We start from the raw sequence: 24,746 nt of genomic DNA, 5'->3' as shown, positions 1-24,746 counted from the left end.
TGAAAGATGTTTTGTTGTTGTGAGCTGTGTTATTTGGTAGAATTAGAGCGAAGTGTGGGATTGAGCCAGAGCTTAAGTCACCCACTTAAAGGACTGGAAGAGGGGGAATCTTGTCACGAATGTAGAGTTGTGATGTGGTAGATTTTGTAAAAACAAGCTAATATTTCTTTTAAATGGGCGCAAGGAACCTTAAAAATAGCTGCTAAAGGTCACCTGACCTTTTACAACTGCAATATTTGCCAAGCTTCTAGAAGGCTTCAAGTAAATTGAAAAGGGACCTACCCAGATATGTGACAACATTTGAAATCCAAGGCGCGTTTCCACAAGAGGAAACTCATTGACAGTGGTTTCCCTGGAGGTGTGAATAGCTCTTTCCCATCTCACCAAACCTCCCAAAATGGGAATCATTCAAGTTAATGAAAATATTAACTTTTGTATTAACACTTTTTCTTTAATTTAAGCCTTTTTGGTGACATTTTTACTAAATTTGGAATCCACTGTCCCTCTTTGCTCTTCCTTTGCAATGTAAACCAATGTGGATTTGTTTCCAGTCTTGTCATTTCAAAAGGGTCCGGTCCATATTCAATAAAATGTTTGTTGCTGGCTTCCTGTTCTTTCTTCCTCCTAATGTCACGATGTGAGTCTAGTTCTTAATCTGTTCCTTGTCTCTCCCATGTATCAGATTTTGCAATGTTTACATCGGATTACATAAACAGCATTGTTGTTCACATTTTTGATTCTGTAGTTTATAGAGGTGTTTTCCCTGTGTTGAATTTTTGTCTTGTTTTCAGGACTTTTAAGTGCTTAAATGTTATACAGTTTCTATTCCCACAATTTGTTGTGGTTTGTGTGCTCACCTTGCTGCTAACAAAAAGATCCTTTTGGTTTTTATTCCTTCTAAAGGCTGTTATTATATTGGTTTAGTGAGTTGATTCCTTCATTTAAGTTTCCAAAATTATTTTTAATTACTTTCTTTACACGTAGGGTCTTATTGCAATATCCCATAATAAGTGGTATTTTTGGGGCCTAATCTATTTAATCTTGGAGGGTTGTCTAATTCTTTCCAAAAATTGGATTTGATATGTTTAAGGAAACTTTTGGCATATCCCCTCTACCACAACGCAGTGAATAAGGTATTGACTACACTGTGAAATCTACCTGTTCTGTACAAATACCATGGAATCGCAGCAGTTATGAAATCACTAATCCATGGAAGGTGTGTTTAACATGGTGTCTTTTGAATATAGTAGGGTGCGCGTGTCTGTTGGTTTGAAGAAAACCTTTGTTGCCAATGTGTTTTGTGTTATCTTCTTGTGTTAGTTTGAACTCTTTGGTGTCTAAGAAATTCATTTTATTTCTGTATTTATTGTTTCAATCTGGTTAGGGACCAGTAACTTTTTGTTTAAAGTAGACAATATTTGAAATCTCAAGGACTAACTAAGAGAATAAAATTACAAGCTTCCATGGTTTTAAACAAACAAGTTAAACTTTATTATACAAAGTCAGAAAAATAAAACAATTGGCAATATGTATCTTATACTCTAACATTCAGAATTAACATGAGAAAAATATGAAGTAACAGGCAACTGTGGTCAAACATAATGTACTGCACATTAAACAGCAGACAACCAAGACAGATCCCACAGATTTCTCAGCAACCCACCCAGATGTCAGTGTTCACTGGGAGTCACACAATCTCGTCAAAACTCCGTCTCCCTCACAAGGGTCTCCACATTCAAGAATCTAGCCTCTCACATCCCTCAAAGCTGCTCTGACTCAGATTGCCTCAACAACTGCAAACCTCCAAATGGTTCAATCTCTTCTCCTCAGCCCACACTGCCTGTCCCACTCTGGACACGTGCTGGAACTCACAGGGAATGCTGGGACTCCACGTCCTCAGTCTCCAGCCAGAAAACATCCCAGAGAGACAGATAAGTTCACGTTTCTTAACATTGCTGTAACTTTGATTTTGATAGTCTGCTAGTGATTGTTTGTACAGATTCCTCCAGTTCTGTATCTGTGTGGGACCAAACTCCTCACGTATCATCTAGAAATCTGTAATAACATAATGGTAGCTTGGAACATTCTTTGAAAACACTCTCTTCCCATTCCCCCACACATTTATATATTAACATGGGGGGAGGGGCAGGGGTGTGCAAATTTTTTGCGAGTGGCTATATCTTTAATTTGAAGATTGTATTCTCCATCTGAATTCAAAGTTGTTTTTTGTTAGTCCCAGATATAATAATCAGATTATGGCTTTGCCTGGTCTATGAGATTGTGGAAATTTATTCAAGATGTTTTGGATGACTGGAATCCCTCTGTTTCTATGTTGCTTTCCAAACTCTCAATTTCCATTGTGAAGAGTGTGCTGTCGGGAGGGTGCGGTGAGGGATTTTTCTGAGCGGTAAGTATCCTTAATGTAATTGGGGTAATATTGAGCTGGGGGGTGGGGTTCAAAAATGAATCAGTGTGTTCTGCCATTCTGTATGATTCACTGCCACAGCCTGTAATGATTGAAATTTGGAGGATTTCTCATGATACCATCAGGTGTCCAGGTGCTTATGTATTTTGTAAAATGTCCTTGGTTGTGGCTGCTGTCCCTTTAGGTATTCCATCTGTTTTCGATTCATGTAGTTGGAATCTTTAAGTTCTGTTAGTCTGTCCTTAACTTATTTTTGTCTCTGTTGATACATGGACTTAGTTCACTTGGTGCAGTAATCTGTCTTGTTGAGTTGTCTGTTTGCTTCAATAAGGTTTTGTTGTCTGTCCATATCTATGTTACTGCCTTTGTCTGCTGGTTTTATGACAATATCTGTATTGACTTTTAATTCTCTGATCGCTTGTCATTCTCTCCTCATGAGGTTTTGTTTATCCTTTACATCAGGGATTCTCTCGATTCCTGAGTTGCTTTGATGAAGTTAGATATTTCAGTGTTCATTTCATTCTCTGGAGGAATCCAATCTGATCTGTGCGGTGGAGGTGGCCTATCTGAAATTGAGTAATCAGAAAAGTCGTCTTGTGTGATTTTTCTATGGAATTTCTCTCAGTTTGTCCGGATTTGTTATTTCACACGACTAAAAAATGCAGCCTCTGTTTCGGAACTTATCTGGTATTATTGTGGGTTTAAATGATTTGGCAATGTGAATAATTGTTTGATTCAGATTAAGGCACTCCTTTTCTATGGCTTGGACACTTTCTAGTTTAAATATTTCATCCACCCAGTGATTACAGAGTAATGATTGGTTTTGTGTGGTTAAGTTTCCAGATTCTGTTTTTCTGGCTTGTACTGAGGGGTCTTGTGATTGTTCAATTCCCCTCTTTCTTGGGTAGGTCTCCACCCGGGTGTTGTGGTTGGTGAGCTGGACGATCCATATTGGCATTTGCATTTCTCTGTCACCCAGAACCCGGAGTCTTGACCCACACAGGACCAGTTTGTTGTTTGTGTTTCTCTGTCACCCTGTACCCGGAGTCTTGACCCACACAGGCCCAGTTTGTTGTTTGTGTTTCTCTGTCACCCTGTACCCGGAGTCTTGACCCACACAGGCCCAGTTTGTTGTTTGTGTTTCTCTGTCACTCTGAACCCGGAGTCTTGACCCACACAGGACCAGTTTGTTGTTAGTGTTTCTCTGTCACCCTGTACCCGGAGTCTTGACCCACACAGGACCAGTTTGTTGTTTGTGTTTCTCTGTCACCCTGTACCCGGAGTCTTGACCCACACAGGCCCAGTTTGTTGTTTGTGTTTCTCTGTCATTCTGAACCTGGAGTCTTGACCCACACAGGACCAGTTTGTTGTTAGTGTTTCTCTGTCACCCTGTACCCGGAGTCTTGACCCACACAGGACCAGTTTGTTGTTTGTGTTTCTCTGTCACCCTGTACCCGGAGTCTTGACCCACACACGACCAATTCGTTGTTGGTGTCGGGGTCTTCATGGCCTCGCACGGCTTATTTTTGCTTTTCCGGGGATCAAAACCATGAGACACGAACTCTTCGCCAGTCCCATTGTGGTCTGTGAGAGGGGAAACTCCTCGCCAGTCCCTTTTGGGGGTCTGCTGTTTGGGATTAATCACTGTTGGGTGACGTGTTCTGTCCAGCGACCTCGTGGATCCCATTGAGACACCCAGGGCGGTGCCATCAGAACCTCGTCTTTGTGGCTGGGGTGGATTTCCTGCAAGATGAGAGACTCCATGGTATGGACCAAGCTCACGGCTGGTCCGACATGCATTTCCCACATTACAGAGGGACTACACTTCAAAAAGACTTCACTGCCTGTAAAGCACTTTGGAACATCCTGAAGCTGTGAAAGGTGCGATATAAATGCACATCTTCCATTAACAAAGGAGAGAAGGACCAAGGCCAGAAAAGTCATTAACAGAACATCAATCAGTCTCCTCTTTTCTTAGAGAAATCATGGACTCGAGCACTGTGTATTTGACGCTAAGCTGATTTATTTAACCTTTATCCAGAATATTAAACTCCAGCCCAGTTACCGGGATTATTAACATCAGCAAAAACAAACCCCAACTGTCAGAATGAACATGGTGCAGTCCTGGATGTGATTAACAGCAGAATCCAACCCCTGCAGTCACTTGTGAATACACTGGTGTGTCTGCAGGGTGGATGAATGACTGAATCCCTTCCCACACACGGAGCAGGTGAACGGCCTCTCTCCAATGTGAACTCGCTGGTGTTTCAGCCAGAGGGATGGATGAATGAATCCCATCCCACACATGGAACACGTGAATGGCCATTCTCCAGTGTGAACTCGCTGGTGTGTCAGCAGATCCACTTTACTTTTATAGCTTTTCACACAGTAAGAACATCTAAAAGGTCTCTTTTCAGAGTGAACACGCTGATGTGAAGTGAGCTGGGTTAGTTGAGTGAATCGCTTCCCACACTTGGAGCAGGTGAATGGTTTCTCCCCAGTGTGAATTCTCTGGTGTATCAACAGAATCTTTCTGCTTTTAAAGCAATTTTCACAGTCAGAACATTTAAAAGGTCTCATGTCAGAGTGAACAAGTTGATGTGAAGTGAGGGTACTTAACTGAGTGAATCCCTTCCCACACTTGGAGCAGGTGAACGGCCTCTCTCCGGTGTGAACTTTCTGGTGTCGCAGCAGGTTGGATAACTGAGCGAATCCCTTCCCACAGTCAAAGCAGGTGAATGGCCTCTCCCCAGTGTGAACTCGCTGGTGTATTAGCAGATTCTTTTTGCTTTTAAAGCTCTTCTCACAGTCACAACATTTAAAAGGTCTCATGCCTGAATGAACAAGTTGGTGTGAAGTGAGGTTAGTTAGTCGAGCGAATCCCTTCCCACAATCGCAACAGATAAACGGTCTCTCCCCAGTGTGAATGCGTCGATGAGTTTCCAGCTCAGAGGGGGATCTGAATCTCTTCCCACAATCCCCGCAGTTCCACGGTTTCTCCATGGTGTCGATGTTCCTGTGCCTCTCCAGGTTGGATAATCAGTTGAGTTCTTGTCCACACACAGTACACTTGCACAGTTTCTCCCTGCTGTGCATGGTGAAATCTTTGTTTCAGGTGGTGTAACAGGTTCAAGCTCCTTCTACAGTCAGTTCACTGGAACACACTCAGTGTGTGTGTGCGCGCGTGTCTCGGTGCTTTTCCAGTCACACTGATGTTTCAAATCTTTACCCACAGACAGAACAGACAAATATATCTCCTTTCACAGTCAATGTCCAATGATATTTAAGTCTTGATGAATCGAGTGATGTGGTCAGATCTTGATGTGATGTTTGGTTTGAGCTTCCCGTCCGCAAATCATCTCCCTCTTCTCCCCTGTAAAAGGAGTTTACAAAAACCATCACTGTAAGTACAGGATAAAAATTCAAAACAGACAATTCAAGTTTCTTTGGGACATTCTTTCCCCAAACATGTGGTCCAATCAATCTAAAAGAAGCTCAAATCAGCAACAAAGTCCCAATAAAAGCAAAGGGAACCTTCAGAACTAAAGCAGAATGTTTTTTCCAGTGTCTATGAGACAATCTGTACCCTGAGGTGCCCAATGGTTGTGGGAGGTATCAAGCGTACCGATGGACACCGCATGTTCCCTCTCCAGGGGGCACCTGGGCATGGACAAGACCACAGAAGAGACGTCGGCAGGCAGTGTGACCACCCCCATATGTGTCACCCATCCTGGATCTACAAATTCATGTTTTAACCTGGCCCATGAACAGTTTCAGGAGAAGATTCTCTGACTTACCCACTCCCCCTCCACACTGGTCAGACAAAGGTTCAAAGAATGGGACAGCAGTGTTACCAAAGACTGAGGATCATCCCCTTCAGGTAACTATACAGGGGCTGCAACCTCTCGCTCTGAATATATACAAGGCCCGTGAACTCCTCTCCGCTTCAAACATCACCTGCAGCCTGAAAGTGGGTAAAGCTGCTGAAAAACCTGTTGCCCAAGTTTGGTATTGACCGGGCACTTGGACCCGGTTGGGAACAGGAACGCTGAAGCCCCGCCCACTGTGGCGTCATCAAGCCCTCCGCCCATGCGCCCTGCTCTCCTCTGAAACAAGATGGCGGCCGTTAATCTGGGTCTAGTCTCGGTTAAAAGACCCGGAGCTGCAAACCCAGGACCTGCAGGTCTCTGTTCGGGGTTTAAGGCCTTCACCAGGTGTTTAGAAACCTTCCCGACCAACGGCCCTGCTCCATTGCTCCCGTCGCGTATCCACATCCTCACCGGCTGCAGAGCAGACCGAGTAGCTTCTCTCCCAATCGCCATCACTGACACTGCGCATGCTCCAAACACTGTCCGGTACTGCGCCTGCGCACCGCTCGATAGCGGTCTGGAAAGAGCACATTCACCATCGCGTGGAATGCTGGGAACAGGCATCGCCATTGCTGCCCAATGAGAAATGGTCATTTTGTGCTACGATGTGGAGATTGGGGCAGTAAATTAAAATTTGGGGCGCTCAATAAAATTAGCAATCAAATTATACAGTAACCTGAATGTATAGACCACCTATGCACCCAAAAGAAGGGAAGTGGGAATTGTCCATTTAAGTGCCATCGATACTTAATGAGGAGGACATTATTCTCTGTGTCTTTAATGAACATTAACATGCAAAGGGAGAAATGAATGACCTTTAAACACCTCGTCCAATTGGCACAGAACTGTCTGAAACTCATATTAGGAACCACATGAAACAAAATAATGACAAATATTAAACTATTTACAAAATAATTTAAAAATATATATATATTGGGGGGGCGTTGGCATCGTGACGATGTCACTAAACCAGTAATCCAGAAGGCCAGCTAATACTCTAGGGTCTTGGGTTCAAGTCGCACCACAGCAGCTGGTTCAATATAAATTCAATTAATAAATCTGGAATTTAAAGCTAGCCTCAGTAACGGTGACAACGAAACCATTGTCGGTTATCATTTTAAAAAAAAACATCTGGTTCACTAATGCCTTTTAGAGAAGGAAATCTGCCATCCTTACATGGTCTGGCCTACATGTGACTCCAGATCCACCGAAATGTGTTTGACTCTGAATGGCCCTCTGAAATGGTGTGGCAAGCCACTTGCTTCAAGGGCAGTTGGGGATGGGCAGCAAATGCTGGCCTTGCCCAAATGCCATGAAAGAAAGTTTTTAACACCCCCGCCACTGAATGACTACAATTTCAGAAGGAAGTGAAGACAGAAGATCCAGAAAATATGCAAGACAACGGTTCCCCTTCCAAGGAAAACAAACCCAACTTCACCGAACCTAATTGAAGTTCCTCATGTCTCGTGAATCTTTTCTGCACACTCTCTAATGCCTCACATTCTTCCTGTGGTGAGGTGCTCAGAATTGGACCCAATCCTGTGCCTGGTGCCAAGCCAGTGTTTTATTGAAGTTTATTCTAACTTGGTTGTTTTTATACTTAATTCCTCTATTCATAAAGCCCATGATTCTGCGTGATTTATTCACTGCTTTCTCAGCCTGCCCTGTTACCTTCAATGATTTGTGCACATAAAGCCCCAGGTTCAACTGCTCCTGCACCATTTTACACTTATATCCTTTATTTTCTATTGTCTCTCCTCGTTATTCCTCCCAAAATGAAGCACTTCACGCCTCTCTGAATTAAATTTTATTTGCCACTTGTCTGCCCATTCCACCATCTTCTCTATGTCCTCTTAAAGTTTCTCACTATCCTCCTCACTGTGAACACAACTTGAAAATTTGGTTTCGTTTTCAAATTTTGAAATTTTGCCCTGCAGACACAAGTCTAGGTCATTCACATATATCAAGAAATCAGTGGTCTTAACACTGACTCCTTGTGATCCCACTGTCTACTTTTCCTCAATCTGAAAAAACAATCATTCTCCATGCGTGTTGTTTCCTGCCACTCAGCCAATGCTGCCTCTGCCCCGTGGTCTTTAACTTTATTGACAAGCCTGTTACTTGGTACTGTATCAAATGCCTTTTAGAAGTTCATGTGCACATCAATTATGTTACCCTCATCAACATTCTCTGTTGCCTCATCAATAAAACTCAAGCAATTTAGTTCAACACGATTTATCCTGAACAAATCCGTGCTGGCTTTAATTAACCCACAATTGTACAAATAACTTAATTTTGGACTGAATTGCTGCTTCCAAATGCTTTCCCAAGTCGAGGTGAAACTGACTGATCTGTCGGTGCTGGGGTGATCCTTCCATTTAAGATTAGTAAGGATTTAATATTGGTGTGAGGAAAAAGCGAGAAATGATGAAATTGTAACAACATTTGAAGACACTGATAAATAGCTCAATAATTAATCAGATTTCAAGACATAAAGTACTGATAAAAAATCTAAAATATGATTAAATGAATTGAATTAAATCAATTCAGAGTGCTCGGAATGGAGAAACGAACAGTACTGAATGCTTAAAATATGAAATGGAAACAGTAAAAACTGGAAACACTCACCAGGTCTGGAAGAATCTCTGGAGCGAGAAACAGAATTGACGTTTCAGGTCTGAGAGCAAGTGAAAGCGGGGAGGTGGAAAGAACAGAAGGAAAGGTCTCTGACAGGCTGCAGGGCGAGAGAGATTAGGTTTCATGATGCAAGGTCAAAGGGAGTGGTAATGGGACAAGTGAAAACACAAAAGATGTGTCGATATGAGGCGTGAATGGCACCATCACAACCGTCTGATTGCAAAGTAAAGAAAATAAGAGAAATGAGAAAGGAAAACAAGGACGCAAAGAAACAAGAAACAAAATGAGGGCAGAGATTATGATAGAAAATTGTTGAACTCCATTTTGGTTCTCCAAGTCTGTAAAATGTCTCCTTTTGATCTGGTAATGAACTGTTACATTTCTACCCATGTGCTGTTCAGATGAAAGGCCACAGAGTTATCACATTAACTCTGGTTCTCTCTCCACAGATGCAAATCTGCTGAGGATTTCCAGCATTCTCAGTTTCATGACGGGATTGTAGACTGTGAGAGTTTGTAAAGGTAGAGATTGTCCCAAAGTAATTTGTCACATCGACAACAAATGTTTGGGTCTCATGACACTCCAGTCTCACTACTTTACTTTATATTTGGGTTTGGGGGGAGAACGTTCACCGTTTTGTATTCAGTCTAGGGTGAGAACGTTAATTGTTTTATATTCGGGTCCTGTGAGCATCAAAAGAAGAAACTTGAGGACAGTAACTGCATTTTTGGTCTGACTTTATACAAAATAAACTATCCTGGTGTGAGGACCAAACATTATCAGATTTGCTGCAGTCATTGAAGGCGAGTTTGAAGCTAAAACCTGCAATTCTATAACTTATAACTAAAATTATAAAATTATAAAATTCTATAACTAAAAGCAGACAAGCAGAAAGCTGCTGATGGTTAAAGGGGCCGGGGTGGAGGTGGGAGGAGGTGTCCGGAGGAAGTCTGACACACACTGCACAGGGTGAGCAGAGGAAATGGGAGGAATTACTTGGTTAAACAGGGTGCCAGGGACAATATCAGAAGGTGGGAATCACTGGGAATGGAGCAGCGGAATAGACACATCAGAGAATCATAGAATGTTGCAGCACAAAAGGGGGCCACTCGGTTGTTCGTGTCTGTGTTAGCCCCCTGAAGGAACAATTTACCTAATGCCACGTCCCTGCCTTTGCCCTGTATCCCTGCAATTAAACAAGATTAAACAAGTCTTAAACAAAACTTGTATGAAACAAGATGTTTACGCAAAGAGGGAGCAGAAAGAAAGAAAAGCAACTTGTTGACTTGGCGAAATTTGGGGGAGGGGGGTGTGGGGGGAGTTGGGGAGGGGATGTGCAGGATAATGTACCTGTGCAGTTTAGTGAGGATCCCCAAAGTCCATCAGCCGTCTGCATGCAGTGTTTATAGGGCCCTGGGGGAGGGGAGGAAGAGTCCATTTGGGACACAGCACAGGGCGGGAGATCACCCCTCTCCCACTCTCCTGGTGACACAAACGACTCACCTGGGACTGTCCCGCACCTGGGCCGGGCGGGGTCAAGGTGCAGGAAGCTGCAAGCTGATAGGTTGAGATGTGAACTGGGCGGAGTTGGGGATTTGAGTGACAGGTCTGGGGCTATATTAGAGCAGGCACAGTCACTGCTCCCCCTTTCCTCGTGGGTGTTTCACTGGAGTCGTGTTGGTGAGTGTTTCTAAACTCTGTCCCACTATCCCAGGAATGGAGGTGGTTTGGAGGTTGTTGTGAGTGTGATATTATATTGTTTCTCCTCATTCTTCCCGCTTCTCCCACTCCCAGTTCCAGGCTGCAGGTTCCGATGATTCAGGATGTGGGAAGGTTGTTAGTCTCGGCAACAAAAGCAGAAAATGTTGGAAAAACTCAGCAAGTCTATCAGCATCTGTGGAGAGAAAGACAGAGTTAACGTTTCGTGTCCGTATGACTCTTCTTCAGAGTTATTTTGTTCGTCTCGGCATTGGTATGGGTGTGCAAGCGCAGAAACGCGGCTTAATTCTTCTGTAATAATGGCGGGTCATCCTACCTTGAATGCACCGCGGGATCGAATACGGTCTATCTCCATCAGCAGGGACCCAACCGCCTTCATTTCACTATTTTGAATTTAATTTTCCATTTCTCCGTGTAGTCTGCAAGTCTGTTGAAGTATTCCTGTAATTTGCTGCAGTTCTTCACCTTCTTACCTCTCACTGCGCCATTGTTACCACCCGCAGATTGCGACAACCGACCTTCAATAAGAAAATAAACAACTTTTAGATAGAGCGGTTTCTGGGCCCATAGCATTGTGGGAACTTTGGCCGCCATTACTTATCGGCTGCTGCTGAGCGTTTTCGTGCAGTCTGAAGGCAAGTCAGTGACCTGAGCCCCTAACTCTGTTTCTTAATCGGTTTATGCTGCCTGACCAGCTGAATATTTGAAGTCTTTTATATTTTCATTTCAGATCCAACATTGTAGAGTTTTGCTTTTGTTTCATTGTTTTACAGGATTGAGTTTAGAAACACAGGCAGACCAATTCGGATAAAAGCAAAATATTGGGGATGCTGGAAGTCTGAAATCAAAACAGAAAATGCTGGAAAAAAAAACTCACCTGGTCTGACAGCAACTGTGGAGAGAGAAACAACCGAGGTTTTTTGTTAACTCCATTCTTGGTATTTGGGCGTCACTAACAAGACCAGCAGATATTGTCAATCCCCAGTTGTTTGTTGGTCAGGTGTTGGTGGGCCTTCTTCCTGAACCGCTGCAGTCACTGTGGTGAAGGTGCTCCCACAATGCTGTTTGGTAAGGAGTTACAGGGTTTCCACTCAGCGATGATATATATCCAAATCATCAAGGACAAGTTGTATTTATGTAGCACCCTGGATAGAATAAAACCTTCCAATGTGTTTCACAGGAATATTATGTTGCAATATTTAACACTAAGTCACATAAGCAGGCATAAGGGCAGATGATCAGAGGCTTGGTCAAAGAAGTAGGTTATAAGGAGTGTCTTAAAGGATGAGAGGGAGGCAGAGAGGTCTAAGGAGAATATTTCAGAGTTTTTGGCCTGGGCAGCTGAAGGCTCGGTCACCAATGGTGGATCAATTGAAATCAGGGATCCTCAGAAGGCCTGAATTAAATGACTCCAGTTTTTTTGGCGGGATGTAGATTGGAGGATATTATAGAGATAGTGAGGGTGAGGCCACGGAAGGATTTTAGAACAAGGATGAGAATTTGAACATTGTGGAGCTGCCTAACGAGAAGCCGATGTAGCTTAGTGAACACAGGGGTGTTGGATGAACGAGTCTTAGTGCGAGTAAGGATAAGGGAAGCGGAGTTTTAAATGACCCCATCTTTATGTGGGTAGCTAGTAATAGTCCAGTTTAACGGGAACAAGGAAAAGGATGAGTTTTAGCAGCAGATGAGCTGAGGCAGTTGTGAAGTTTGGCAAAGTTACTGAGGTGCAAATAGAGGCTCAGCTTGGGGCGAAATATGACACCAAGATAGTGAATAGTCTGAAACAAAAATAAAAATACCTGGAAAAACTCAGCAGGTCTGGCAGCATCTGCGGAGAGGAACACAGTTAACGTTTTGAGTCTGTATGACTCTTCAAAAGAACTAAGTAAAAATAGAAAAGAGGTGAAATATAAGCTGGTTTAATGGGGCGGAGGGTGGGGGGTGGAGTGGGACAGGTAGAGCTGGATAGAGGGCGAGTGATAGATGAAGATTTCCAAAAGATGTCATAGACAAAAGGACAAAGAGATGTTGAAGGTGGCGATATTATCTAAGGAATGTGCTAATTAACGGTAGAAAACAGAACAAGCAAGGTACAGATATGCCCTCGGGGGGGTGGGGTGGGGTGAAGGGAAGGGATCGAAATAGTCTAAAAGGTAGAGATAAAACAATGGATGGAAATACATTTCAAAATAATGGAAATAGGTGGGAAAGGAAAAATCTATATAAATTATTGGAAAATATAAGAGGGATCGGAAAGGGGGTGGGGATGGAGGAGTGAGTTCACGATCTAAAATTGATTGTTGAATAGTCTGGTTCAGTCTCAAATTTGTCAGAGAGATGGATGGCATTGATGGTTAGTGAGTGGAGATTGTAGCTGGGACTGAAGACAATGGCTTCAGTCTTCCCAATATTTAAATGGAGGAAATTTCTGTTCATCCAGTACTAAATGTCAGTCAAGTCAGGACCGTGTGTGACTTGGAGGTGATTATGTTCACAGACACCTGCTACCCTGGTCCTTCTAGCTGGTAGAGGTTGCGGGTTTGGGAGATTCTGCCAAAGCTCTGGTAGAGTTGCAGATGTGTAACATCCCTCTCCTTCACGCCCTGGCTCTCCCATCTCCCTCTCTTTCCTCCCCTAGATTTTGGAGTTTTGTATAGGCCCAGTCCAGTCGTTGGGTTCCCTTTCCTAATAGGCATTGATGAATCCATTGTGTCTGAAAGCTTTCATTGTCACTTTTTCCTCATGCCAGTCCCAAAAATGACCAGATTCATTCAGCTCAATTTCGTAACCTGCCTTTGTGTTTTTATGGATTCTCTCTCACTCCCTTTGGCCTGTTTTAAACTACTTTCACAGGGCTTGCAGTCCGGAATCTCAAACCTAACATCACATCAGGATCTGATGGTGTCGCCCAATTTATCGTAACCCACATATCATCGAATTTTGAACATGGAAGTTAAAAGCCTTGTTCACAGTGGGGAGAAACCGTATACATGCTCTGTGTGTGGACGAGGCTGCAGCCGAACAAATGACCTGTCGAACCACAGCCACAGTCACACTGGAGAGAATCCATGGAAATGTGGGAACTGTGCGAAGGGATTCAGTTACCCATCCCAGCTGGAAATTCATTGAAGCACTCACATTGGAGAGAGGCTGTTCACCTGCTCTGAGTGTGGGAAGGGATTCACTCAGTCATCCCATGTGCAGACACACCAGTGAGTTCACACTGGGGAGAGGCCGTTTACCAGCACTGTGTGTAAAAAGGGGTTTGCTGATTCATCCAACCTACTGAAACACCAGTGAGTTCAAAGTCAGGGGTGGCCGTTCACCTGTTTTGAGTATGGGAAGGGATTCATTCGGTCATCCCACCTGCTGAGACACCAGCGAGTTCACAAGTAACTGCTTGGGTTGTATTTAGTTCCTAATGATATTGTTGTCTGAAGCATATTCATTGGAGTGTGTTTCTGCTGATGTTAATAAACTCCAGCCCAGTTACAGATTCTGGATAAAATTCAAATAAATCAGCTTTGCGTTAAACACAGTGTGTTGAGTCTTTTTAATATCTTTAACACAAGTTTGTTCCTTTTGAAGGGCTCTCCCTCTCGCTTGTCTCCTCCATCTTCACCTCCAGCAACAATGTGAGGATCTCATGGAGCTTCTTTGTTTCTAAGATTGAGACAATCCGATCAGCTGCCTCTGCTGCTTCCCTCCCTTCCACTGGCCCAACGGGACAAACTGTGTCTGAAGATCCCACTTGCCCAAGCCCTGAACACACATTTTTCACGGGTTTCTCTCCTGTCTCCCCTTATGCCCTCTCAGTGCTCTCTCTGTGCACAACCTGCTCCATCGACCCTATTCCCACTAAACTATTGACCAAACAACCTCCCCATGCCTACTGACATTCACAACAGTTCTCTCTTTTCAAGTACTGTCCCGCTCTCCTTTAAATCTTCCATCATTACCACTGTCGTTAAAATAACAAACTCTTCACTTCTGCATCTTTGCATGCTGCCGCCTCATTCCCTGCCTCAATTTCCTTTGAAAAATACTTAAACATTTTGTAATCTCCCAAATCCATGTCCATCTTTCTCTGAACTCCAGGTTTGAATCTCTCCAATCAGGTTTCTGCCCCGCCACAATTCCAGAACAGTTATTTTGAAAGCTATATGACTGTGACAAAGGTAAACTTTCCATTCTGGTCTTTCTCGACCTGTCTGCGGTGGGCCCCTCTCTCACAGGCCTTGATTTCCGTCTATTGTTCTGAATGATTAACAGCATTAACCTTCTCCCTAAACTGTCCAAACCATTTATTGAAACTAGGGAACCTTCTTGTTCTAATGGTGTCATTCCATGTCTGCATTCATGCCCTGAAGTCAGCCCTTGAATTGTGTGTGTATTGTTTCATCATGTCCGCTCATTTCAGTAACAAATGTTGAAATGTCTACTCCACATCCACAGGGTTTCATCTGTTTAAACTCACAAAAAGAAAGGTCCAGCTTTCTTCTGGAGTTTGAGAGAAATTAGCTTTCAGAATGATGCAGAGTTTCAGCCAATGAGGGAGAGCCGGGCTCAGCACCGCCCCTCATTCACTCCGATTGGTTGGAGGACCAGCCTCTCCTACGCGACTATCCTGCCCCAACCCCTCTTCCTATTGGCCCGCAGCTGCCATCAATCAGCCGGGCATTGGGAGCTGTCAGGTGAGAGGTCAGTGTCGGGGGGCGGGGTTTACAAATCCCGAGGGCGGCCCCAGAGCCGAATCTGAACCAATGAACATTCTTCACTTTCTTCCGGCTTCTCTCCGGCACCAACCTCAAGCAGAGAGCGGGAGACTCCGAGCATGCGCCGTTCACCCGGACAACCCGCACCAGATAGAGCGGTTTCTGAGGCGCACCGGATTGTGGGTAATTTCGGCCGCCATTAGAAACAGTGTCTCAGTTAATCTTTGTCTGAACCCGGGGAATTGAGGGTAGGGTTTCTGTTAGCATAGGGGCTGAAGAATAATAAATACCATGTTCGAGCTCCAAAGCTTCAGACCAGGGTTGATATGGGGCAAAAAGGGAATTTACACAAGGGGGCAGACATATAGCTGAGGTATTAAATGAATACTTTGCACCTGTCTTTAGCAAGGAAGAAGATGCTACCCAGACCATGGTAAAAATGTGAAGTAATTCGGACACTAGATGGGTTTAAAAGCGGGAAAGAGGAAGTATTGAATATCCTATCTGTACTTAAAGTTGTTAAGTCGCCAGGACCAGATGTGATGCATCCATGGATACTGCAAGATGTGAGTTGAAATTGCGGAGGAACTGGACATAATTTTTCAGTCTTCTGTAGACTCAAGGGTAGACCCCAAGGACTAAAGATTGCAAACTTTACACTCTTGATCAAAAAAGGGCGTAAAGATATGCCCAGCGACTACAGACCAATTAGGTTAACTCCTAGAAACAATAATTCTGGACAAAGTTAATCATCACATTGACAAATGCAGGTTGATTATGGAAAGCCAGCATGGATTTCTTAAAGGAAAATCATGTTTAACTAATTTGATGGAGTTTCTTGAAGAGGTAACAGAGAAGGTTCATGAGGGCAATGCTGTCACTATGGTGTACATGGACTTCCAAAAGGCGTTTGTTTAAGTACTGCACAAAAGATTTGTGAGAAAAGTTAAAGCTCAGGTTACAAAAGGGACAGTAGAAACATGGATAAGGAATTGGCTGCATAACAGGAAACAGAGAGTAGCAGTTAGTGGATATTTTTTGCACTGGAGGAAGGTTTGTAATGGAGTTCCACAGCGGTATGGTTATGGGACCATTGCTTTTCCTGCCATACATTAATGACCTAGATCTTGGGGCAAAGGCAACATTTCAAAATCTGTGGATAATACAAAACTCAGAAAAATCACAAACTGTGAGGAGGATATTGTAGAACTTCAAAAGTTCATAGACAAGCTGGTGGAATGGGTGGAGAGGTGGCAGCTGAAGTTCAATCCAGAGAAATGTGAGACGATAAGTTTTGGCAGGAAGACAGTATAAATTAGGGGGTACAACTCTAAAGGGGGGTGCAGGAGCTGAGGGACCTGTGTGTATATGTGCCTAAGTCATTGTGGCAGGGCAGGTTGAGAGAATGGTTAATAAGTGATTCAGTTTCCTGGATTTTTTGAATAGGGGCACAGAGTACAAGAGCAAGGAGGTTATGCTGAGCTTGTATAAGACACTAGTTAGACCTCAGCTGGATTATTGCTTACAGTTCTCGACACTGAATTTTAGGAAGGATGTGAAGGCATTGGAGAGAGTATAGAAGAGATTTACGTGAATGGTTCCAGAGTTGAGAAACTTGAGTTATGAAGATAGATTGGAAAGGTTAGCATTGGTGGCATGAGAGAAAAGATGCTCAGAGGAGATTTGATGGAGGCATTCAGAATCATGAGGCGTCTGGACAGAGTCTATAGGAAGAAACTGTTCTGACTCGTGAAAGGATCAAGAACGAGAGGGCACAGATTTAAAGAAGTTATTCAAAGAAGCAAAAGCGATATGTGGAGAAACTTCTTATGCAGCATTGCAATTAAATTTTGGAATGCACAGGTTGAGAGTGTGGCGGAGGCAGGTTCAACTGAAGCTTTCAGGAAGGAATTAGACTGTTATCAGAAACGGGAGGACGTAAAGGGTAAGGTGGGAGAATGGGACTAGGTGAGTTGCTCTTTGGGAGAGCCAGTGCAAACACGATGGACCAAATGGCCTCCTTCTGCGTCATACCAATTGTGTGATGTGGTAAAAATTGTTGGTTAATCCTGACTGTCAATCTCTATCTCTATGTCTGTAAGAGACCAATAGACCATTGTTCTCCCAGTTTACATTCTAACAAGAAGTTCCAAATGTTTGTAGCACTGTGATCTTGTTGTGTGTCAATCTTGTGCAGAAGGGCTGATGAGGGTAGAATAACTTGGCCTGCAAGATACAGTCTGTGTGAGAGTGATTAGAATATGATTGTGTCATAGTTCAGTGAGACCTGATCGCTTACTGAGTGAGTGAGCCTGTATAAATATAACTCAGGTAAACACAGCTTGTCACAGTCCAGTGAGTTCTGATCACTGACTGTGTGAGCGAGTCTGTATAAATTAGTGATTTTCTGCTAACATAGGGATTGCAAAATAAGAATGATTAATATCCAACTCCTACCATCTCCATCCTGCAAGAATGGAGCTGTTGGCCAATGTTCAGTAATTAATCTTTTTCAGTAAAGTCTGTCATACATCAACACAAAATTGTTCTGCTATGCTCTATTTTTTAACATGAATTAGCAAACATTTTTTACCTCTATGAGTTTGGGTTGTGAACTGGAACGTCTTCACGCTTCTCTGTTGATCTTATCCAGAAGGGCTAATCTGGAAAGAAGGGCTTGGTCTGTAAGATACGGTCACTCTGAGAGTGAAAATGGGACATTTTTATATCAAAGTTCAGTGACATCTGATCACTTACCGGGTGAGTCAGTCTGTGAAAATGTAACTCAGGTAATCACAGCTCCTGTAGGTGATTCTCTGGTTACAATGAGATCGATAAGAAAGGAATCAGGAGCTTGCAGTCCCACCCAGCAGGGCACCAGTGGAGAGGCATTGGAGGAGGATGGTTTGGTCAATAGTGTCAAAGACTGTGGACAGGCCGAGAAGGACTGTGAGGGAGAGTTTACCTTTGTCACATTCACATCAGATCTAATATGTGACTTTGAGAAGAGCTGTTTCGATACTGTGACAGGGGCAGGAATCTTATTGCACGGATTGAAACATAGAGTTCCAAGTCTGATGGGCATGGATTTGGATGGTGACAAGGGTTTGGTAGAGGGAAGGGTGGAAAGAAATGGAGAGGTAGTTTACAAGGACATTGGGGTCAAGGGTTGGTTTTATTGAGGAGAGAGCGATGATGGCAGATTTGAAGGAGAGGGAGAGCCCTTCAAAGGAATTAACGTGTGTTTGAGATATTAAAGAGACTCAAAACAGTGTGTTTAACACAAAACTGATTAATTTAATTTTTATTCAGAGTGAGAACCACGATGACAGGGCTGGTGTTTATTAACATCAGCAGAAACAGGTCCGAATGAACATGGCTCAGTCTGGTTGTGATTAACAGCAAAATCCAATCACTGCAGTTATTTGTGAACTCGCTGGTGTTTCAGCAGGTTAGCAGACTGAGTGAATCCCTTCCCACACTTGCAGCAGGTGAATGGCCTCTCCCCAGTGTGAACTCGCTGGTGTGTCAGCAGGTGGGATGACTGAGTGAATCCCTTCCCACACGTGGTGCAGGTGAAGTGCCTCTCCCCTGTGTGAGTGCGCTTGTGTGTCTGCAGGTGGGATGACTGAGTGAATCCCTTCCCACACTCGGAGCAGGTGAACGGCCTCTCCCCAGTGTGAGTTCGCTGATGTAAAATGAGTTGAGATGATCGCCTGAACCCAGTCCCACAGTGAGAGCACCTGAACGGTCTCTCATCAGTATGAACAAGTTGATGGGACATCAGTTCCCCGGAACTTTTAAAGCACTTCCCACAGTCTGGGCATTTAAACGGTCTCTCATCAGTGTGAATTCGTTGATGTGTCTGTAGGTGGGATGACTGAGCAAATCTCTTCCCACACTCAGAGCAGGTGAACAACTTCTCCCCAGTGTGAACCTGCTGGTGTCTCACCAGGTTGTTTGAATGGGCGAATCCTTTCCCACACTCAGAGCAGCTGAATGGCCTCCCCTCAGTGTGAGTTTGTTCATGTCTCAGCAGGCTGGATAACTGAGTGAATCCCTTCCCACACTGTGTACAGGTGAACGGTCTCTCCCCAGTGTGAATTCGCTGGTGCCTCAGCAGGGTGGATGAATCAGTGAATCCCTTCCCACACTCCGTACAGGTGAATGGCCTCTCCCCAGTGTGAGTGTGCTGGTGTATGGTGAGTTCAGATGCTCGCCTGAACCCAGTCCCACAGTGAGAGCACCTGAACGGTCTCTCGTCAGTGTGAACACGCTGGTGTGCCAGCAGGTTGGATGAGTCAGTGAATCCCCTCCCACACTCGGAGCATGTGAACGGCTTTTCCCCAGTGTGAACCCGTTGGTGCATCACCAAGCTGGATGACTGAGTGAATCCTTTCCCACACTTGGAGCAAGTGAACGGTCTCTCACTCGTGTGAACTCTCTGGTGCCTCAGCAGATTGGATGAATTAATGAATCCCTTCCCACACTCAGGGCAGGTGAACGGTCTCTCCCCAGTGTGAACTCGTTGGTGTGTAAGCAGGTTGGATGAATTAACAAATTTCTTCCCACAATCTGAGCAGGTGAACAGCCTCTTCCTGGTGTGACTGTCCCGCTGAGTTTCCAGCTGAACTGTATCAGTGAATCCCTTCCTACAATCTGCACATTTCCATGGCTTCTCCCCATTTTGACTGCATTTATGTTTTGATGGGTCTGATGATCGGCTGAAGCCTCGTCCACACACAGAACATGTGTACGGTTTCTCCCCACTGTGAACGGTGCTTTTTCCTTCCATGTCCATAAACCGATGATATTCAGATCTCGATAAATTGGGCGATTCTATCAGATCCTGTTGTGATGTTTGGTTTGAGTTTTCCGACTGCAAATCTTCCCCTTCTAATCCCCTGTGAAATTGATTTAAAACAAGAAAAAGGGAGTTAGAGAGAACCCACAGAAACACAAAGGCAGGATGGCGTCTCCTCAGGGGCGCAGGTTTCTGCCCTGGGTCTTCATAGGACTGAAAAGACCCACAGATCTTTGGACACAGGGGGCAGGACGTGGCACGAGGTAGCAGAATTCGGGAAGCAGAATTTGCTTCCTTTTCCTTCTTTCCCTGTCGCCGCTCTGCCTCAGCAATAAGACATTGGGACTCAAAGGGTATTGCAAATTGATGGACAAATTGTCTCCATTCTGAACAATGGGAAACAAGCTCCTCCCACTCATTCAAAACCTTGCCCCCTACAAAGATGGCGGCCCCGCATGCGCCCTGCTGCACATTGACCCCAATAAAGATGGCGGCCGATAACTGGGCCCGATTTATGGGGTTTGCGGCCCCCGCTCCGTGCAAGCGGGCGACCGCAAAGCTCAATTTTGGGGTTTCCTGATTGCACAACAAGTTTCTCAATCCGCTCCACCCACCCGCCCAATCGACCGCTCCCTCCGCCCAACTATTCTCTTCCTTACCGATTACGGGTCCGAGAAGCGTCTCTCCATCGCCATTACTCACACTGCGCATGCTTCACTCCCAGCCCGGTCCCGCCCCTCATTCACTCCGATTGGTTGGAGGACCAGCCGCTCCCGCTCGGTCCTCCGTTTCCGCCCCCTCTTCCTATTGGTCCGGACCTGCCGTCAATCAGCCGGGCATTGTGACGGTTTCAGATGGTGAGAGCGGCCACAGACTCAGCCTGACTTGCTGATTCTTGGCAGCATTTTCTGTTTGGGAATTAGAGCTAGAGATGGATGGTCAGTTCCCCTCTGTCCGGGGGGGATTCACACTCATTTCCCTAGTGCACTGATTATCACTTTTACTTTACATGAGAAAGTCCCCGGTTCAATCCCGGCTGGAAGCTTTGTGTTTACAATTGTTACTGAGGAGGAATTAACAGTGAGTTTAGTTTCATGTCGAACAGGGGGACAGTTATTGTCTCATTCTTTAAAAACTCCTTCTTCACCTTTGAACAGGGAACGATAAGTCAGAGAAAACTGATCCACTGTGACCCTGAAACAAGATACTGCAGATGCTGGAAATCCGACCTCAAAACAGAAAATGTTGGAAACTCTCAGCAGGTCAAACAGCTTCTGTGGAGAGGGAAACAGTGAATGTTTCAGGTCAGTGACCTTTTATCCAAACTGGAAGGACTTAAAGATAGGGGACACCGTGTCGGGAGACGGGGGCCGCGTGTCGGGAGACGGGGAATGTATACTGTACACGTTGTTCACCTTCGTAATTCACAACAATATTCCTGATGTTCATGAGTTGCCTCACTTTCTTTCCCATTAATTCCATTTGCTGACCTATCAGTCTTGCTGCCATCTCGAACAAAACTGTTTTCACCACTAAGGCTCCGCTGGTATTTAATAGTCTTCATGACATCATCGCACTGGGACTGGATGACATCATCGCACTGGGACTGGATGACATCATAAGAGTCCATTGTTTCTTAATGACCCACATCAATAACAAGAAATGGCTGCAATTTCAGAAGGAATTGAAGTCAGAGGGCCCAGGAAAGATGCAAGAGAACGGTTCCCCTTCCAAGGAAAACAAACCCAACTTCACCTAACTGAAGTTCATCATCTCTCGTGAATCTTTTTTGCACACTCTCGAATGCCTCACATGCATCCTGAAGTGAGGGGCTCAGAATTGGACACAATACTGCAGTTGGGGCTAAGCCAGTGTTTTATTCAGGTTTATTCTAACTTGTTGATTTTCTACTTTATTCCCGATTCCACATGCTTTATTCACTGCTTTCTTAGTCTGCCCTGCCATCTTCAATGATTTGTGTACATATAGCCCCAGATTACGCTGCTCTAGCACCCTTTTACAATTGTACCCTTTATTTTATTTTGTCTCTCCTCGTCCTCCCTACCAAAATAAATCACTTCACACCTCTCTGAATTATATTCTACCTGTTTACATGTCTACCCATTCCTTCATCCTGTCTATGTCTTCTTGAGGTTTATCACTATGCTCCTCACTGTAAACGCAACTTGAAAATTTGGCTTCATTTGCAAATTTTGCCCTGCACACACAAGTCTAGGTCTTTAATATATATCAAGAAAACAGTGGTCTTAACACCGACTCCTTGTGATCCCACTCTATATTTTTCTTCAATCTGAAAAAACAACCGTTTACCATGCGTGCTGTTTCCTGTCACGCATCCAATGCTGCCTCTGGCCCCATGGGCTTTAACTTTGCTGACAAGCCTGTTACTTGGCGCTGTATCAAATGCTGTTTAGCAATTCATGTTCACATCAACCGTTTTAATCTCATCAACATTCTCTGTTGCCTTAACAAATAACTCAAGAAATTTAGTTCAACACGATTTGGCCTGAACAGGCTTTAATGAAACCACAATTGTACAAATGACTTTATTTTGACCTAGATTCCAGCTTCTAAATGCTTTCCCACACAGAGGTTAAACTAATCAGGTAGAGTGCTTGGAATGGAAAAACGAACAATACTGCGATGCTTCAAATATGAACTAAGCAGTAAAAACTGGAAACACTCCAGCAGGTCTGGAAGAACCTATGGAGAGAGAAACAGAATTGACATTTCAGGTCCGTGAGCCAGTGAAATGGGGGAGGTGGGAAGAGGAACAGAAGGAAAGGTCTCTGAAAGGCTGCAGGGTGGGACAGATTAACTGACAAAAGATTTCATGATGTAAGGTCAAAAGAAGTGGTAATGGCCCCATTAAAAAAACAAAAGACGTGTCTAGATGAGATGCGAATGACACGATAACAGCAGTCTGAAACAATGTGGAGAAAATGATAGAGAAATGAGAAAGGAAAACAAATACTTAAAGAAACAAGAAACAAATGGAGGCAGAGATTATGATAGAAAATTGTTGAAGTCAATTTGATTCCAGAAGTCTGTGAAGTGTCTTCTTTTGACCTGGTAATGAACTGTTACATTTCTATATATTCTCAGGTCAGATAAAAGGTCACAAAGCTGTCATGTTAACTCTGTTTCTCTCTCCACAGATGAAGGCCTGACCTGCTGAGGAATTCCAGCACTTTCAGATTCATGTCAGGATTGTAGACTCAGAATTTTTAAAGGTATTGTCCCAAATTAATTTACCACATCGACAACAAAAGTCTCGGCCTCATGAAACTCCAGTCTCATTGTTTTATATTCGGGTCTAGGGATAACGTTCATTGTTTTATATTCGGGTCTGGGGGATAATGTTCACTGTTTTATATTCGGGGCTGGGGATAATGTTCACTGTTTTATATTCGGGTCTGGGGGATAATGTGCACTGTTTTATATTCGGGTCTGGGGGGATAATGTTCACTGTTTTATATTCGGGTCTGGGGGATAATGTTCACTGTTTTATATTCGGGTCTGGGGGATAATGTTCACTGTTTTATATTCGGGTCTGTGGGATAATGTTCACTGTTTTATATTCGGGTCTGGGGGATAATGTTCACTGTTTTATATTCGGGTCTGGGCGATAATGTTCACTGTTTTATATTCGAGTCTGGGGATAATGTTCACTGTTTTATATTCGGGTCTGGGGGATAATGTTCACTGTTTTATATTCGGGTCTGGGGGATATTGTTCACTGTTTTATATTCGGGTCTGGGGAATAATGTTCACTATTTTATATTCGGGTCTGGGGATAATGTTCACTGTTTTATATTTGGGTCTGGGGGATAATATTCACTGTTTTATATTCGGGTCCGGGTGATAATGTTCATTGTTTTATATTCGGGTCTGGGGGATAACGTTCACTGTTTTATATTCGGGTCTAGGGGATAATGTTCACTGTTTTATATTCGGGTCTGGGGGATAATGTTCACTGATTTATATTCGGGTCTGGGGGATAATGTTCACTGTTTTATATTCGGGTCTGGGGGATAATGTTCACTGTTTTATATTCGGGTCTGGGGGATAATGTTCACTGTTTTATATTCGGGTCTGGGGGACAATGTTCGTTCTTTTATATTCGGGTCTGGTGCGGATTAAAATGAGGAGCCTCTTCAATTGAGGACAGTAACTGCATTTTTGGTATGACTTTAAACAAAATGAACTATCCAGGTGTGAGGGACAAACATTTTCCGATTTAGAGCAGTCAGTTTAGGCGAGCTTGAATCTAAATCCTTCAATTCTGTAAATTTAAACTAAGACCAGACAAACAGGAAGCTGCTGATGGTTAAAGGGGCCGGGATGGTGTTGCGGGGAGGTGTACAGAGGAAGCCTGACACACGCACTGCACAGGGTGAGTAGAGGAAAGGGAGGAATTACTTGATTAAACAGGGAGCCAGGGACAATAGCGGAAGGCGGGAATCACTGGGAATGGAGCAGCGGGATAAAGACACCTCAGACAATTATTGAATGGTTACAGCACAGATGGAGGCCGTTCGGCCCGTCCTTTC

The 24,746-nt window shown here is 44.0% G+C and overlaps 2 protein-coding genes across 2 annotated transcripts in view; one reads left to right on the top strand and one right to left on the bottom strand.

The window, feature by feature from the left end:
* Nucleotides 1-24,746, top strand: part of LOC144675623 (uncharacterized) — a 71,963-nt gene that overhangs the window by 27,012 nt on the left and 20,205 nt on the right. The window lies entirely within an intron of this gene.
* Nucleotides 18,748-20,895, bottom strand: LOC144675622 (uncharacterized). The gene is made up of 2 exons (XM_078536268.1): nucleotides 20,832-20,895; nucleotides 18,748-20,272 (listed from the first exon to the last, which is right to left on the bottom strand). The coding sequence occupies exon 2, from the start codon at nucleotides 20,167-20,169 to the stop codon at nucleotides 18,790-18,792; it is 1,380 nt and encodes a 459-aa protein (XP_078392394.1). The 5' UTR covers nucleotides 20,170-20,272; nucleotides 20,832-20,895; the 3' UTR covers nucleotides 18,748-18,789.

The sequence above is a fragment of the Cetorhinus maximus genome, unplaced genomic scaffold, assembly GCF_964194155.1.
Source record: "Cetorhinus maximus unplaced genomic scaffold, sCetMax3.hap1.1 HAP1_SCAFFOLD_1060, whole genome shotgun sequence".
In the NCBI taxonomy this organism is placed as follows: Eukaryota; Metazoa; Chordata; class Chondrichthyes; order Lamniformes; family Cetorhinidae; genus Cetorhinus; species Cetorhinus maximus.
Note: the sequence above shows the minus strand (reverse complement) of the source record. Positions and strands in the feature narration are given on the sequence as shown.

Excerpts from the sequence above, each read along its gene's own strand:
- LOC144675622 (XM_078536268.1), bottom strand. The coding sequence starts at position 20,169 with ATGGACATGGAAGGAAAAAGCACCGTTCACAGTGGGGAGAAACCGTAC.